We start from the raw sequence: 14,541 nt of genomic DNA, 5'->3' as shown, positions 1-14,541 counted from the left end.
ATATAAATGACATGTGAGTTGCTAAAACATAAAATGTGTCCAGAAAATTCCGAATTTGAACGTTATGCCAATTTTGGAAAAGTGCCGCAGGCATTTCGACGATGCCGCAGCCCCTTCGAGGTGCCGCAGGCATTCACAAAACGTTTCATAAATTTGGCCCATAACTAACCAAATCTCCATAACTCGCATTCGCATGATTATATTTTATATTCACTAATATCAAATAGTTTAGCAATCGGTTTATCTTCGCGGGTAATCTTAAATGTTCCGGTCAGTTGAAGCAAACTGTATTTCCCAAACATTATGCTTTTTGAAAATTGCCTTCTCTGTCCGTCCTATGCTGTTCGATATGTTGGGGTTTTTTTTCAAAGTTTGATTGCAGGAAGAAAATACGTTTTTACGTACATGTAAAAATATTAAAATTCTCCCGTTTGATCGTTTATGAGCAATACGTTTTAAGTTCTCCATTTTTCTGAAAACATTTTCACAATATTTTCTTTTTTTAGCTCACCTGAGCACGAAGTGCTCAAAGGTGAGCTTTAGTGATCACCCTGTGTCCGGCGTCCGTCGTCCGTCCGTCCGTCCGTCCGTCCGTCGTCAACAATTTGACTGTTAACACTCTAGAGGTCACATTTTTGACCCAATCTTAATGAAACTTGGTCAGAATGTTACCCTCAATAAAATCTTGGACGAGTTCGATATTGGGTCATCTGGGGTCAAAAACTAGGTCATCAGGTCAAATCAAAGGAAAAGCTTGTTAACACTCTAGAGGTCACATTTTTGGCCCAATCTTAATGAAACTTGGTCAGAATGTTACCCTCAATAAAATCTTGGACGAGTTCGATATTAAGTCATCTGGGTTCAAAAACTAGGTCATCAGGTCAAATCAAAGGAAAAGCTTGTTAACACTCTAGAGGTCACAATTTTGGCCCAATCTTAATGAAACTTGGTCAGGATGTTACCCTCAATAAAATCTTGGACGAGTTCGATATTGGGTCATCTGGGGTCAAAAACTAGGTCACCAGGTCAAATCAAAGAAAAAGCTTGTTAACACTCTAGAGGTCACATTTTTGGCCCAATCTTAATGAAACTTGGTCAGAATGTTACCCTTAATAAAATCTTGGACGAGTTCGATATTTGGTTATCTGGGATCATAAACTAGGTCACCAGGTCAAATCAAAGGAAAAGCTTGTTAACACTGTTGAAGCCGCATTTATGACTGTATCTTCATGAAACTTGGTCAGATTGTTAATATTGATGATCGTAAGGTCCAGTTTGAATCTGGGTCATGTAGGATAAAAAACTAGGTCACCAAGCCAAATCAAATGAAAAGCTAGTTTACACTAGAGGCCACATTTATGACCATACCTTAATGAAACTTGGTCAAATCTTGATGATCTATAGCTCAAGTTCAAATCTGGGTTAGGTGGGGTCAAAAACTAGGTCACTAGGTCATATCAAAGGAAAAGCTTGTTAACACTCTAGAGGCCACATTTATGACTATATCTTCATGAAACTTAGTCAGAATGTTAAACTTGATGATCTTTAGGGCAATTTTGAATCTGGGTCATGTCGGGTCAAAAACTAGGTCACCGGGTCAAATCAAAGGAAAAGCTAATTAACACTGTAGAGGCCACGTTTATGACCATATCTTAATGAAACTTGGTCAGAATGTTAATCTTGATAATCTTTAGGTCAAGTTTAAATCTGGGTCAGATGGAGTCAAAAACTAGGTCACTAGGTCATATCAAAGGAAAAGCTTGTTAACACTCTAGAGGCCACATTTTTGACTATATCTTCATGAAACTTAGTCAGAATGTTAAACTTGCTGGTCTTTAGGTCAAGTTCGAATCTGGGTCATGTCGGGTCAAAAACTAGGTCACGGGGGTCAAATAAAAGGAATAGTTAGTTAACACTTTAGAGGCCACATTTATGACCATATCTTAATGAAACTTGGTCAGAATGTTAATCTTGATGATCTATAGGTCAAGTTTAAATCTGGGTCAGGTGTGTTAAAAAACTAGGTCACTAGGTCAAATCAAAGGAAAAGCTTGTTAAGACTCTAGAGGCCAGATTTATGACTGTATCTTCATGAAACTTAATCAGAATGTTAATCTTGATGATCTTTAGGTCAAGTTAGAATCTGGGTCATGTGGGGGCAAAAACTAGGTCACCGGGTCAAATCAAAGGAAAAGCTAGTTAACACTTTAGAGGCTACATTTATGACCATATCTTAATGAAACTTGGTCAGAATGTTGATCTTGATGATCTTTAGGTCAATAGGTCAGGTGAGCGATACAGGGCCTTCATGGCCCTCTTGTTTATAGATATGCTTCATATTTCCAGGAAACGTTAGACTATTAAAATAACTACAGAAAATTTCGAAATATCAATATAGTTTCTTACTTTATACGGAAATAACTGTCTAGCTAGTATTGACCCGTCCCTAGATTTGCCACTATAATGCCACCCTTTTCAATGGTGGAGTATTTAGACAATTTTCCACCAAAATGCCACCTAAAATGACACCAAAATGGTGAAAAAATGAACAGGACAGTGGCAAACCCGTTTTACACTAAATTCCACTTCTTTCCACTTGTGTACACCTTTAGGTGGCAATAAGTGGAGTATTTAGACAGTTTTACACCAATATGCCACCATTATGGTGGAAAATTTGTTTGCCACTTAATTCCACCAATAGCCACCTTCATGGTGGCAGTAAGTGGAGTATTTAGACAAATTACCACTAAAATGCCACCATTATGGTGTAAAAATATTTTCCACTAAACGCCACTTACTTCCACCTATCACCACCTAACAGGTGGCAGTAAGCAGACAAAATTTCACCAAAACGCCACTATGGTGGCAGTCCTATTTTCCACTAAATGCCACCAAATAGCTGGCAATATTAGGAAAAATACGTCGCAACTAGTGGAAATCGGCTGCACCTGCTGAATCTGAAAAAACTCAGTAGTAAGCAAAAATCAAATTATATTAATATATTTTTTATTTTTATGAAAAATCAAAGACTCTTCACAAGAAATCACAAAAGATCTGAACACGAGGATCAGGATGTTGTCAGTGCAGTCTTATTTTTTCATATTCCAGGATGGCTTAAGTAGATGGCGAATGACTCTCCAAATTTCACTCCTTTGGATGTAAGGCCATTTTTCCAGCACACAATCTGTAACAGCAAACCATACAATGTCATCTATTAATAGATATATTTTTCTAACATTCTGAATAATTTTGCAGAAAATTGTAAATTTCCTCTAGAAAATATATGAAATCGAAAAACTAAACTGTAACTCACTGACATAACAAAGAACTCTACAAACTTAATCTATGCCAAAAACTGTGAAATCATTTAAATTCACTGGCATCAAATTTCAAGCAAACGTAAAAAGGACTGTTTCGCGAAGGGCTTTAATTCGCACATTTTCAATTTATAAATGAAAAAATAAATAACAGCGTGGTCTTAAATTCACCCATCAGTTCTAGCCCGAAATACACAAAAATTTGTTCTACGCAAATAAAAATGATTTCACAGTAATATGCAACATCTTTATTATAACTATGAGAAGTTTCATCAAAATCTACATTGTAGAAAAAATTCTATTCACTCAAACGGTTACATTGTTTTGTGGAAATAGATGCATCTTGAATCAATAACAAGAACTTGAGAATTGATGAAAGATGTGGAAGCACAATTGCTCTAAGGTGATTTACACCTTGTGTCAAATTTCATGAATATTTATCAATGGATTACTTGTTATGTATGAATTTATGGATTGAAAAAACAATTAAAGGGCAATAACTTTGGTTACTGAAGTGGTCCTGATGGAAATTGCACATGCACATGTCCTGTAGTGATCTACATTTTTGTAAAGTTTCTTGAAGATCCATCAATAGATGCAGGAAAAAATCCCTATTTTTAACCAAATCAAGGGGAAATTCTTCTTTTATTAAATAAATAATTGAGCAGTATTAAGCAGTGTTAATGAGCTTATAATAATTACATGAGGTTTAGTGATTCTATAGACAAAGCTATAAAAATATTATTCCAATTACAAGCATTTTCAGTTAATCCGACGGACAGATAAAAAAGAAAGGACAACGCCAAAAATAATATCCCTCCGCCTTTGGCAAAAGGTAGTAATAGCACTTGGGTTTTTCATCATATTTATCATATAATATGCCAGGAATTTCTATCAATTGGTGTATTTCTTTAAAAAATAAGGGTTATTTAAACATTAGCTTTTATAAAAACATATAATATTTACCTGATTCAAAATTATCTTGATATGTTTCTTTTATGCAGTAATAAGCTGTGTGCTACTCAGGTATATACAGTCAGGCAGGCATATCATGTCACAAAGTTGCACTTTTTTCACAGAAGGTACCTGGTATGAACAGTTTAAAGTACATATTGTATCCTAAGTGCTAATCAATAATGTAAATAATTACAAAATGATACAATTTTACAAACAGTGTTATAAACATGATTGAGCTATATTCCAGAAAATATATCTGGGATTTATCCATCTGCCAAACTTCCTAAGACATAGAAGGAGATTTTTTGACTTTAATTCAAAGCAGTTTGGTAAATGTTGTTTCAAATTCAAGTATTTGTTAAGAGTAATTAAGACAATGTTAAAGACAGTAATAATTAAAAAAAAAAAAAAAACAGTATAATATTGTTACCTCTCAAAATGTGTTTCCAGTTTCTCCCAGGCTGACTCATCAAATGCCAGATTTCAAAATTTGGTATTACTACACAGATAAATTGATTCCACACATACACTTTCTTGGTCAGCTAAAGAAGGTGTCAAATCCTTAAGTTGAAAAGCTATTGTAAAAACATCCTTTTTATAAACACTTCTTTTTTTTTCAATTAATGAAGAGAATAGGCAAGAACTATTTCTTTGCATCTGATCTGATGTTTGCCTGCATATATAAATCTTAACTGACCCAAATTCCACCTGGGGTTGTTTCTATACATTTGTGTGGGAGCTTGTAACTTGATCTATCATTAATCTTATCTTTAACCAACTTTCTCTCATGCAGAAATAATAAACTGCAGACACATTTAAAAATGATCTTTTCAGATTCAGCTAGTACAGCCATTTTCCACTAGTTGCCACCTAGTTTCCACCTTTTCTGTCTTTCATTGAATATAATGCAAAGCTATAATAAAGCAATAAATATTCTGTCTCACAAAAGAACGAAAATTCAAATTTTCTGTATTCCATTCTGAATATTATTTTTGTCCAGCTAGAGTCAGCATAGACTTATTCTGATTTTAATGAAACCCTTTGAAGAAGGAGCCTGGGTATACTGTTTTGCAGATGTTGGTCAGTCTGTCGGTCATTTGGTATGTTGACCAATTGGTTTCCGGATGATAACACAAGAATGCTTGTGCCTAAGATCATGAAACTTTATATGTAGGTTGGTCATGACCAGCAGTGACCCATATTGACTTGGAGGCCAGTAGGTCAAAGGTCAAAATCACAGTGACCTGGAACAGTTAAACAGTTTCCAGATGATAACTCTAATACTCTTGAGCCTAGGATCATGAAAGTGAATGGGAAGGTTGAACATAGCTAGCAGATAACTCCTATAGATTTTTAGTTCAGTAGGTCAAAGGTCAAGGTCACAGTGAGCTGGAACAGTTAAGCTGTTTCCGGATGTTAGTTTGAGAACTCTTTGACCTAGGATCATGAAACTACATAGGGAGGTTGATCATGACTGGCTGAGGACCCCTACTGATTTTGAGGTCAGTCAATGGTCAAAGGTCTAGGTCACATTGACCCAGAACACTAGAACTTTTTTTGCCCAATAACTAGAGAATGCTTTGGTCTAAGATCACATTTCATACAGAAGTCACTTATGACTGGTAAATGGTCCATAATTATTGATTTAAAGGTAGTACATCAAACGTCCAGTGCACAGTGACCAAATGATTTCTGTTTCTTGTACAGTTACTGAACGCATCAAATGGGGGTGGGGAGCATTTTGTGTTCTACGAGCTATTGTCAATGTGCAGTTTTAGCAAAGTCAGGTTCCGTGTCAATTAGGCCTGAAGTCCATTATACCTTGATTCCAACCTGAGTCCATGTGAAGATTTTTGTACAGGGTAATCCAATGTCTTACAGTTCTCTTTTAAATCAAACGTCACAAAAATTTCTAAGTTTTTTTTCCACCTATTCGCCACCAAAAAAATTTGCTAAGTCCCTATTTTCCACTAAACGCCACTCGATTTCCACCATGAAAAAAAACTATGTTCTACTTTCCACCAATTTTACACCTTTCTACCACCATAAAGAAAAACTATGTTCAAATTTACACCTAATGCCACCTAAATGCCACCAAAATAAAGTGGCTTTTGGTGGCAAATTTACCACTTAGGTGAAAAAAGAGCTGAATTACACCAAACGCCAACTAATGCCACCTATTTCCACCAACTGCCACCCTTTTTTCATGGAAATAAGTGGCAAAGAGTGGCATTAGGTGGCAAATCTAGGGACGGGGAATGTCAGCTGTCCACAATGGGCTTTTGCACAAATGGTATCGAGACTATAATGTAAATCATCGCAATAATATTTACAGAAAACTTTTGACTATTGAGACTCTTATTAGAAAACTGAGCTTTATAACGATAATTTCTTGAAGTATCGCGACAGCTACCTACCTAATCTAGTAATTCAGTCAAAAATGTGCTTTGGAAAGAAGTCCCTAATAAATAGATCCTATTTTTTCCATTTTTCGCGCATTTGCGCGTAAATCGGGGGTCAAATGGGCATTATTTCATTCGTGGAATGAATTTTACATAAAATAGGACACTTTTCATGCTAATATTCGCATGTTTTCGAGTTGTTTAAGTGAAAACGAAAGTAGGGTGTTTATTCTGCGGACCGCTTTCTGAAATGTGGCAATATGAGGGTACCTGACTTCAGCTGACTTGCATTTCACTGCATACTATTCAACACCCCTTTTTCTTTTCGTTTTCTTGAAGGAAATGCATGGATATCTTGTGGAAAATAGATGTAAGACGGAGTGAAAATCTAGAAACTGTAACAAAATTGTTCTGAAGTAGCTGAATTTTATATGAAATTTTTTATTGGTTTATAGCCTATGCCACCATAATGGATGGCGTAACAAACGTTTGGACCCTTTTATTTTACAATACTATAAATAAAATCTGGAAAGTAGATCCCTCGGAAGCACCGAGAACAAGGCAAATAGTGAAAATTGCAGACTCGGTTTGATTGAATCTGTTCATGGGCGGTAATGGAAAACGCAACACTGCCCACGCCCCCTAGCACCGGCTTAAGCAGTATTCAATCTTCAAATCTAAATGAGTTGAAATCAATGATCCCGAAGGACCAGAAAATATAACAACACTGAGATGAAGTCGGGGCGACTTTTTACGGCCGCCACACAGCACTTAACAGCCGCTGTTGTGAAGTAAATAAAATCTGGAAAGTAGATACAGTCAATTTATTACAGTATCATGGGGCATTTAGTTTTTGCCATTCTGTTTCTCTGTTCTTTCATTTGTCTGTTTGTCTAGTTTCGGCCAAATTTATGTCCCGATACATTTTGAAAGTGCCTGCGGCACCTCGAAGGGGCTGCGGCATCGTCGAAATGCCTGTGACACTTTTCCAAAATTGGCATAACGTTCAAATTCGGCAGAGACGACATTGTTTGGGTCAGCGAAAAGAAATGAGTCTAAACAGTAACTGATGTGAAAAAATCACGTTTCATTCCCAACTTATTTGTCCTTACGTTTCTAGGAAATTGATCATTTGCCACAAATTTTAGCATGGATATGTACATAAGATATATCTACACCCCGCTACATTCCCCCATTTTTGAAATAATGTTTCATGCAGTAACAAAATGACAAAAATGACAAATTCACTCACCGATCTCGCTCGTTCTGTAAACATTGACGAAGTACCTGCGGCACAGGAAGCCAAGTGCCTTCAATCCTCGTCGGCACAGGCGGTACCGCAGGCACTGTTTAGTACCCGTGAAAATGGTGCAGTTAAAACTTCTGACATGTTTGGAACTATGGGTGGAAATGTGAACATCAAGCAGGGCTCCAGATAAGATGCGTATTAGCGTAAATTACGCTTTGAAATAATGCATATACGCATGTCTGATAATTTTTAAGCGTATAAAAACGTCTATGAAATAACAGAAACGCACGCAATGACTTTTTACTGGCGTAAACAAAATCTGAATGGTCCGGATGCTTTATGTAACAGAGCACAGTCGGCATTAATTCTCCCACATTGAACGTACACACGCATTGAATGGTACTCTATAAACCTAGGTTAAACTATTTTTTACACTCAATGTCTGGGTATATCAAATAGTTGGGAATTAATATTGATGGTGCGGTAGTGTATTTTAAAACGGTGTCGATTTAAAATATCAACTTCCGGAGCGGAATAAACAAAAATGTCTCTTTCTAATAATGTATAAGTGAACAAAGTTGACACTCTACGCATTCTTTAAACCAATAAAACTGATCCCCAAAACATAGCTAAAGGTATATTGAATATTCTGTTTTATTCGGTAGCGAGTGTGAAGCCAAAGCAAGCCAAGGGAAAAAAAGAAGCAAAAACTTCAATGATGAATTGAAACTAAACTGCAAACAAATGCATAGGTGTTACACCCAATAAATATGTTATAAAACTGATTTCTGGTTTTTTCACATTTATAAATTTTCAGGAGTAAAATTACTTCTAGTCAATTTCAGATTTTACCATTTTACTCATTCACAAAAAATATGTTGAGTAAATACTCATTGGCCAAAAAAATTATCTGGAGTCCAGATCAAGACACAGCTTATTATTATAAAAATTGTCCACACAGCCCAAACAACACAAAATTGACAAACCCCCGGCCCGGTTCCCAATGCCAAAGGTCTTAAGCTGTTAACCCAAGTGTGAAACACTTTAAATGACCTCTTTTTCATCGAAGTCTGGTCATTGATGTCATACACTTCTTATTCCACATTATTATAATAAACAACAAATGATTACATAGAAAATTGTTTATTTCTTTTATTTGAGCACTTTTAATTTTGTCCCACCCACATTTCATGCTTCACCCCCAATTTTGTTTGGCTGGAGGTAAAAATACCCCTGGCCAAAAAAATGTAGAGGGAACACTGAATACCCCCTCCTTCCCTCTTGACACCCCCCTGTTCCCTTTATCTGTAAGTTACCCCCTGTCCCCCAAAAACTGTTTCTACAGGGGCTGGATATTTTCTGGAATAGCCCAATGTGTTGTCAAGATAAAAAATATGCATAAAATTCATTTCCTTTTGATTCGTGAAGAATACTTCATTTGTGTCATTTGGTGAGAAAACATGTAGTTAATCTTAATTGTGCTCATACTTGGGACCTTTAACCATAGTCAGGGCTTTTCCCCCTATAAATCTGTCGCAGGTAAAAGGAGGTTATCCCGTGTAGCAAAAAAAGTAATACTATGTTTTTTCCCAATTCTGACTTTAATCAGTCTTTCCTTCTTGGGTTTTTGCAGTTTTAAAGTAGTTTTTCTAGTTTGTATATATATTTTTGTTATAACAACAGGAGTTATACTGTTGAACAATTACTGATTTTCAGAAATGCAATCCATTAATATTTTACACGAAAAAATGTCTTTACATAGATTTTGGTAAGTTTAAAATTTTCCAATTAAACCAGACAACTTCCAAGAGCATTTTCCCAAATCTACTGGTATTGGTGGCATTCCCAAAATGATGCAAGAAATGTCTGATTGTAGTCCAATTTATAGGACATTTCGGGACAGCGTGATAACATGAACTACTAGTTTCTTGCTGAGCTCCTTTCGGAATCCTATGAAAAATAACACCACAGACAGCTAATTGTCACTATTTCATAAATAATTATGTAATAAGCTAAAAAGTTCAGCTTCCAGAGATTTTTTTCTTCAGATTTTGGGGAATTGGTACTGGCGAAAGGAGCTCAGCAAGAAACTAGTAGTTCCAGTTATCACGCTGTCCCGAAATGTCCTATTAATTGGACTACAATCAGAAAAATGGGGGAAAAGGCAAAGTAAATAAAAGATTTGGGGAAAAAAGAAACTGATGCAGGGTTACTTTAAATAGCAGTGGGTGGGCCAGCAGGGTTTTCGGAATGATATTTTGTTGATCTTGTGCTGATAGTGCAAATATTTGGTGTGTAAAACTACGAACTAAAATCCCAAAATGAGGACTGACCCGAAGCAGATGGAATTAGATACCTCTGATTTATTTATGGGCAAATCGGTGATAAATTGCTATTCAGATCAACCAGTGCGTCAATTTTAACACATATTATTGCAATAATAAAAAATCTTCACTCCTGTCATCTGTATTATCCTAAAATTTCTTCTAGTCATGAACTATTTGTCTTGTTTACCAATGTGTTAACAAACAGCTAAATTCTATCATTGGTGCCACCACAAGGTATATGGCCTGCTGCGAGAAATATTCAGTGCTGTTTGAATGTATTTCCCTTTTAAGATAATGTTTAAACAGGTGTAATGGTTTTCAGATATTATTTTCAGAAACGACATAACCTTCCATTTATTACCTCACCTGAGCACGAAGTGCTCAAAGGTGAGCTTTTGTGATCACCCTGTGTCCGTCGTCCGTCCGTCAGTCGTCCGTCTTCAACAATTTGACTGTTAACACTCTAGAGGTCACAATTTTGGCCCAATCTTAATGAAACTTGGTCAGAATGTTACAAAAACTAGGTCACCAGGTCAAATCAAAGGAAAAGCTAGTTAACACTGTAGAGGCCACATTTATGATCATATCTTAATGAAACTTTGTCAGAATGTTGATCTTCATCTTGATGATTAGGTCAGATTCAAATCTGGGTCAGGTGGGGTCAAAAACTAGGTCACTAGGTCAAATCAAAGGAAAAGCTTGTTAACACTCTAGAGGCCACATTTATTACTGTATCTTAATGAAACATGGTCAGAATGTTGATCTTGGTGATCTATAGGTCAGGTTCAAATCTGGGTCAGGTGGGGTCAAAAACTAGGTCACTAGGTCAAATCAAAGGAAAAGCTTGTTAACACTCTAGAGGCCACATTTATGACTATATCTTCATGAAACTTAGTCAGAATGTTAATCTTGATGATCTTTAGGTCAAGTTCGAATCTGGGTCATGTGGGATCAAAAACTAGGTCATCGGGTCAAATCAAAGGAAAAGCTAGTTAACACTTTAGAGACCACATTTATGACCATATCTTAATGAAACTTGGTCAGAATGTTAATCTTGATAATCTTTAGGTCAGTAGGTCGGGTGAGCGATACAGGGCCTTCATGGCCCTCTTGTTTTATTTTCTGTCTAATGAATGGAGAATATTTGCCTTCATTGGGGAGAAAAAGCAGTTTCAGCAGGGAACAGAATCCCTTTTGACTGGAGTCAGTTTATGAAGGAAAAATATTTCTGGCTTCAGAGTTGTTATATGCTGTTTTGGATCTCCTAGCTGAAGTGAAACCCGTATTGAAAGCTTAGTCAGAAATTATGCCAGAAATCTGTCACACTGTATTTTCATCAAATCAAATGCAACAGACTCACCTTTTAGATATATTATTTTTAATCCATTTTTATTTTGATCTGACATAAGATGACCCACACAACACAATTTGAAAATGAGTGGCACATCAAAGTTTCAAATGAGTGCTGCTGCCTGCAATATTTTGCCCACCATTGCACTGTATCATTTCTGCATCTTGAAACAGGCCTATGATACAATACCCAGACTAATGTATCATGATACAGTGAATTTCGATAAATTGTTACACCCTTACACAGTCCAAGTATCGGGTTTACTCTGGTTGTTTATCAGATCTCACTCAGTAAGCTCTGTAATGAGCAACATGATATATGATTAACATCTAGTAACTGTTGTTACTAACTCTTAGCCTGCTGCAGGCGAATTTAACAACCTTTGCAAACAGCTTGGAACCAGATCAGATGCCGATTAAATCGGCGTCTGATCAGGTTCCAAGCTGTTTGCTACTCTGACAATATTTCTTCCAATTTTGGAGCAAATTGAATGAACTTTACAATTTTAGCAGACGACATTTCCAGCAGACGACAATTTATCTAGCGTGCTAAGCGCTAATGGACAGGTACTAAGTAGAAGATAACAAAGAGGTGATGCCACACAGTGTACCTTTGGAGCACTTTTGGCCACACCAAATCTCTCTACTACCATCATACTCTCACTTACCGGGCGAGTGCTCTAGGGACTGAGCTAATTGCTGCCTAAACACAAAATCACACATTTTAGTAATTAAGTCTTATACTGTGACTTACTCAAAGCAAATGTTTCAATGCAAATTATATTTTTGAAGTGACTAGGGGTCTGGTAACAGAACCTCTAGATCCATAGTCCAAAGTTTCATGACGTAGTTATAATTAGTAAATTAGTTGCCATAAGGTTATGTTTCAAACAGCTCCTATAGGACCTGCCATTTATTTTGTGTAAATATTTTCAGCTGTTAATATTTTACTTCAAGAAGCCATTGAATGTTTTAAACTTTCAGTGACATTAAAATCAACAATAACTTTTGTTAGTAACTGTTATTTTAGCTCAAAATGTAAAATAAATCAAGAATTATTGAGAATAATACAAGTGCAAAAATACATAAAGAAAATTGATTATACTTCGAGATCTGTTTGGCTTAATGGATACCTGAAATGGAATGCATTATCATATTTACTTGGGATTTCTACCGGGATTTCAACCGTTCCCTGTCGCCTACACATTTATTTCATACTGGAAGTTACGAAGTTAATTGAGTTATTTTATAGCTGATTTTAGCATCCTCCCTGCTAATACCATTTCAATAATTGATTACCTGACCATTCTGTTTTTGCCTTTAGACATTGCCCATAGCCCACAACATCTGGTTGTAAACTAAACTACAGATCAGATTTCATGTATTAAATTGATTTACAATTTCCAAAAAAAAAAAAAAAAAAAAAAGGACAAGAAAAATTTATAGTAACTATCTTCAAAAACTCTGCCTTGTATTGGTACAGCTGTTTTTTCCAGAGTACAGTCATTTGTCTTGTTTCTTCCACTTAAATGGCTGTAGCATATATATCGTAACCAAAGGAAGCACCACTGCTTCCTGAAATCTCCACTTGTCCCTATAACTTTGGCTTAGGTAGAAATGACTGCCCAGCTATATATATATATATATATATATAGCCCTGTTTAGGAAAGAGATACCGCTATGTAACCTTGTATGTTACTTAGGTAGCTTAATAGGACAGACGTATTGGGGAATTGTTTTTAAGGCCACTAGAATAAAGGTCACTGATAGCTCAAGGTCACTGTTACTAAAAGTAAAAAATGTTTGAAAAACCTGGTTGGAATTGTATATGGCATCGGTCAGATTAAGTTCAAGGTCAGTATAACTTGATTAATCTGCATGCTTAGAAAATTCCACAGTGTCGCAGTTGTGTAGAGCATTGGGCCAAAGTTACCTTTTGTCAGCAAACTTAAAGTGTAGGTTGCTTTTAGAGGTTGGGAACATAATTGGGTATCACATGTGTTTCACTTCCTTCTACAACATTGTTCCTGGGAACAAATGGAAGTCATTTGCTGTTATGTTTAATATCAATGCGTGTACATGTGGCAACCATTAGAGGTTGGGAATATAATTGGGTGTCACTTGGGTCATGGTCTCAGATACCAAAAATATAGAAATGGTTTCTGCTCAGTAACTTGATTAGTCTTCATCATTTGAAAGTTCCTCCGTGGTGCAGTGGGCTAAAGCATTGGTCTAGTGTACCTTTTATTGAATGAATGGGTCATGGTTCAGATACTGGTTTGGGCCATACTTGGTTTTCATGGAATTTCTACATTGCTTGTGTAATTTGTTTCAATAATGCGTTCCTTTGTTGTCTTTTTCAGAATTTACTGAAATCTGTCAGAGTTCAGGGTATAAATTTTGGCTTTGGAGATGAAAACCAGAGGTTAACAAACTCGAGAAAATGTGTTATAGTAGAATACAGGTGAGTCAGTAGTTATTTTTAACTCACCTGAGCACATAGTGCGCAAAGTGAGCTGTTTTGACCGGTCATTGTCCGGTGTAACAGCCCAGTTTTTCCCCCAGTCAGTTCTTTCCCCGGGGAAAAAATTGACTAGTCAATTCTTTCCCCCGGGGAAAAAACTGACTAGTCAGTTTCTTCCCCCACTAGTCAGTTTTTTCCCCCCTTGGAAGTTTTCTGATAGGGAAAGAAACTGAATAGTTAGTCAGATTTTTCCACAGGGAAAAAACTCCCTAGTTTTCCCTTCAAGTACTGGATTCTTTCAGTATTGTTATTTGGGATACAAGTGTCTATTCATTTTCCATTTAAATTTCAGATGAAACAGGTATTGTTTTTCATTTGAATAAACCTGTATGTTTTTTTTGTAACTTTAATCAATGTTTTTTTTTTGCCAAATCAAATGTTTTAACTTCTGTTTGATTGCCATTACTATTTAATA

General features: G+C 36.2%; 1 protein-coding gene and 1 long non-coding RNA gene across 3 annotated transcripts in view; one reads left to right on the top strand and one right to left on the bottom strand.

The window, feature by feature from the left end:
• Positions 1-14,541, top strand: part of LOC123548486 (probable arginine--tRNA ligase, mitochondrial) — a 65,306-nt gene that overhangs the window by 4,907 nt on the left and 45,858 nt on the right. For both annotated transcript variants that reach the window (XM_045335783.2, XM_045335782.2), the window contains exon 2: positions 13,966-14,066. In XM_045335783.2, coding sequence (XP_045191718.2) covers positions 13,966-14,066 — 101 coding nt within the window. The remainder of the gene's footprint in view (positions 1-13,965; positions 14,067-14,541) is intronic.
• LOC128557849 (uncharacterized) lies at positions 2,985-5,217 on the bottom strand. The gene is made up of 2 exons (XR_008371441.1): positions 4,284-5,217; positions 2,985-3,184 (listed from the first exon to the last, which is right to left on the bottom strand). It is a non-coding gene; the product is annotated as an uncharacterized LOC128557849 (long non-coding RNA).

The sequence above is a fragment of the Mercenaria mercenaria genome, chromosome 6 (assembly GCF_021730395.1).
Source record: "Mercenaria mercenaria strain notata chromosome 6, MADL_Memer_1, whole genome shotgun sequence".
In the NCBI taxonomy this organism is placed as follows: Eukaryota; Metazoa; Mollusca; class Bivalvia; order Venerida; family Veneridae; genus Mercenaria; species Mercenaria mercenaria.
The sequence above is the reverse complement of the archived record's forward strand: the minus strand, read 5'-3'. Positions and strand labels throughout refer to the sequence as shown.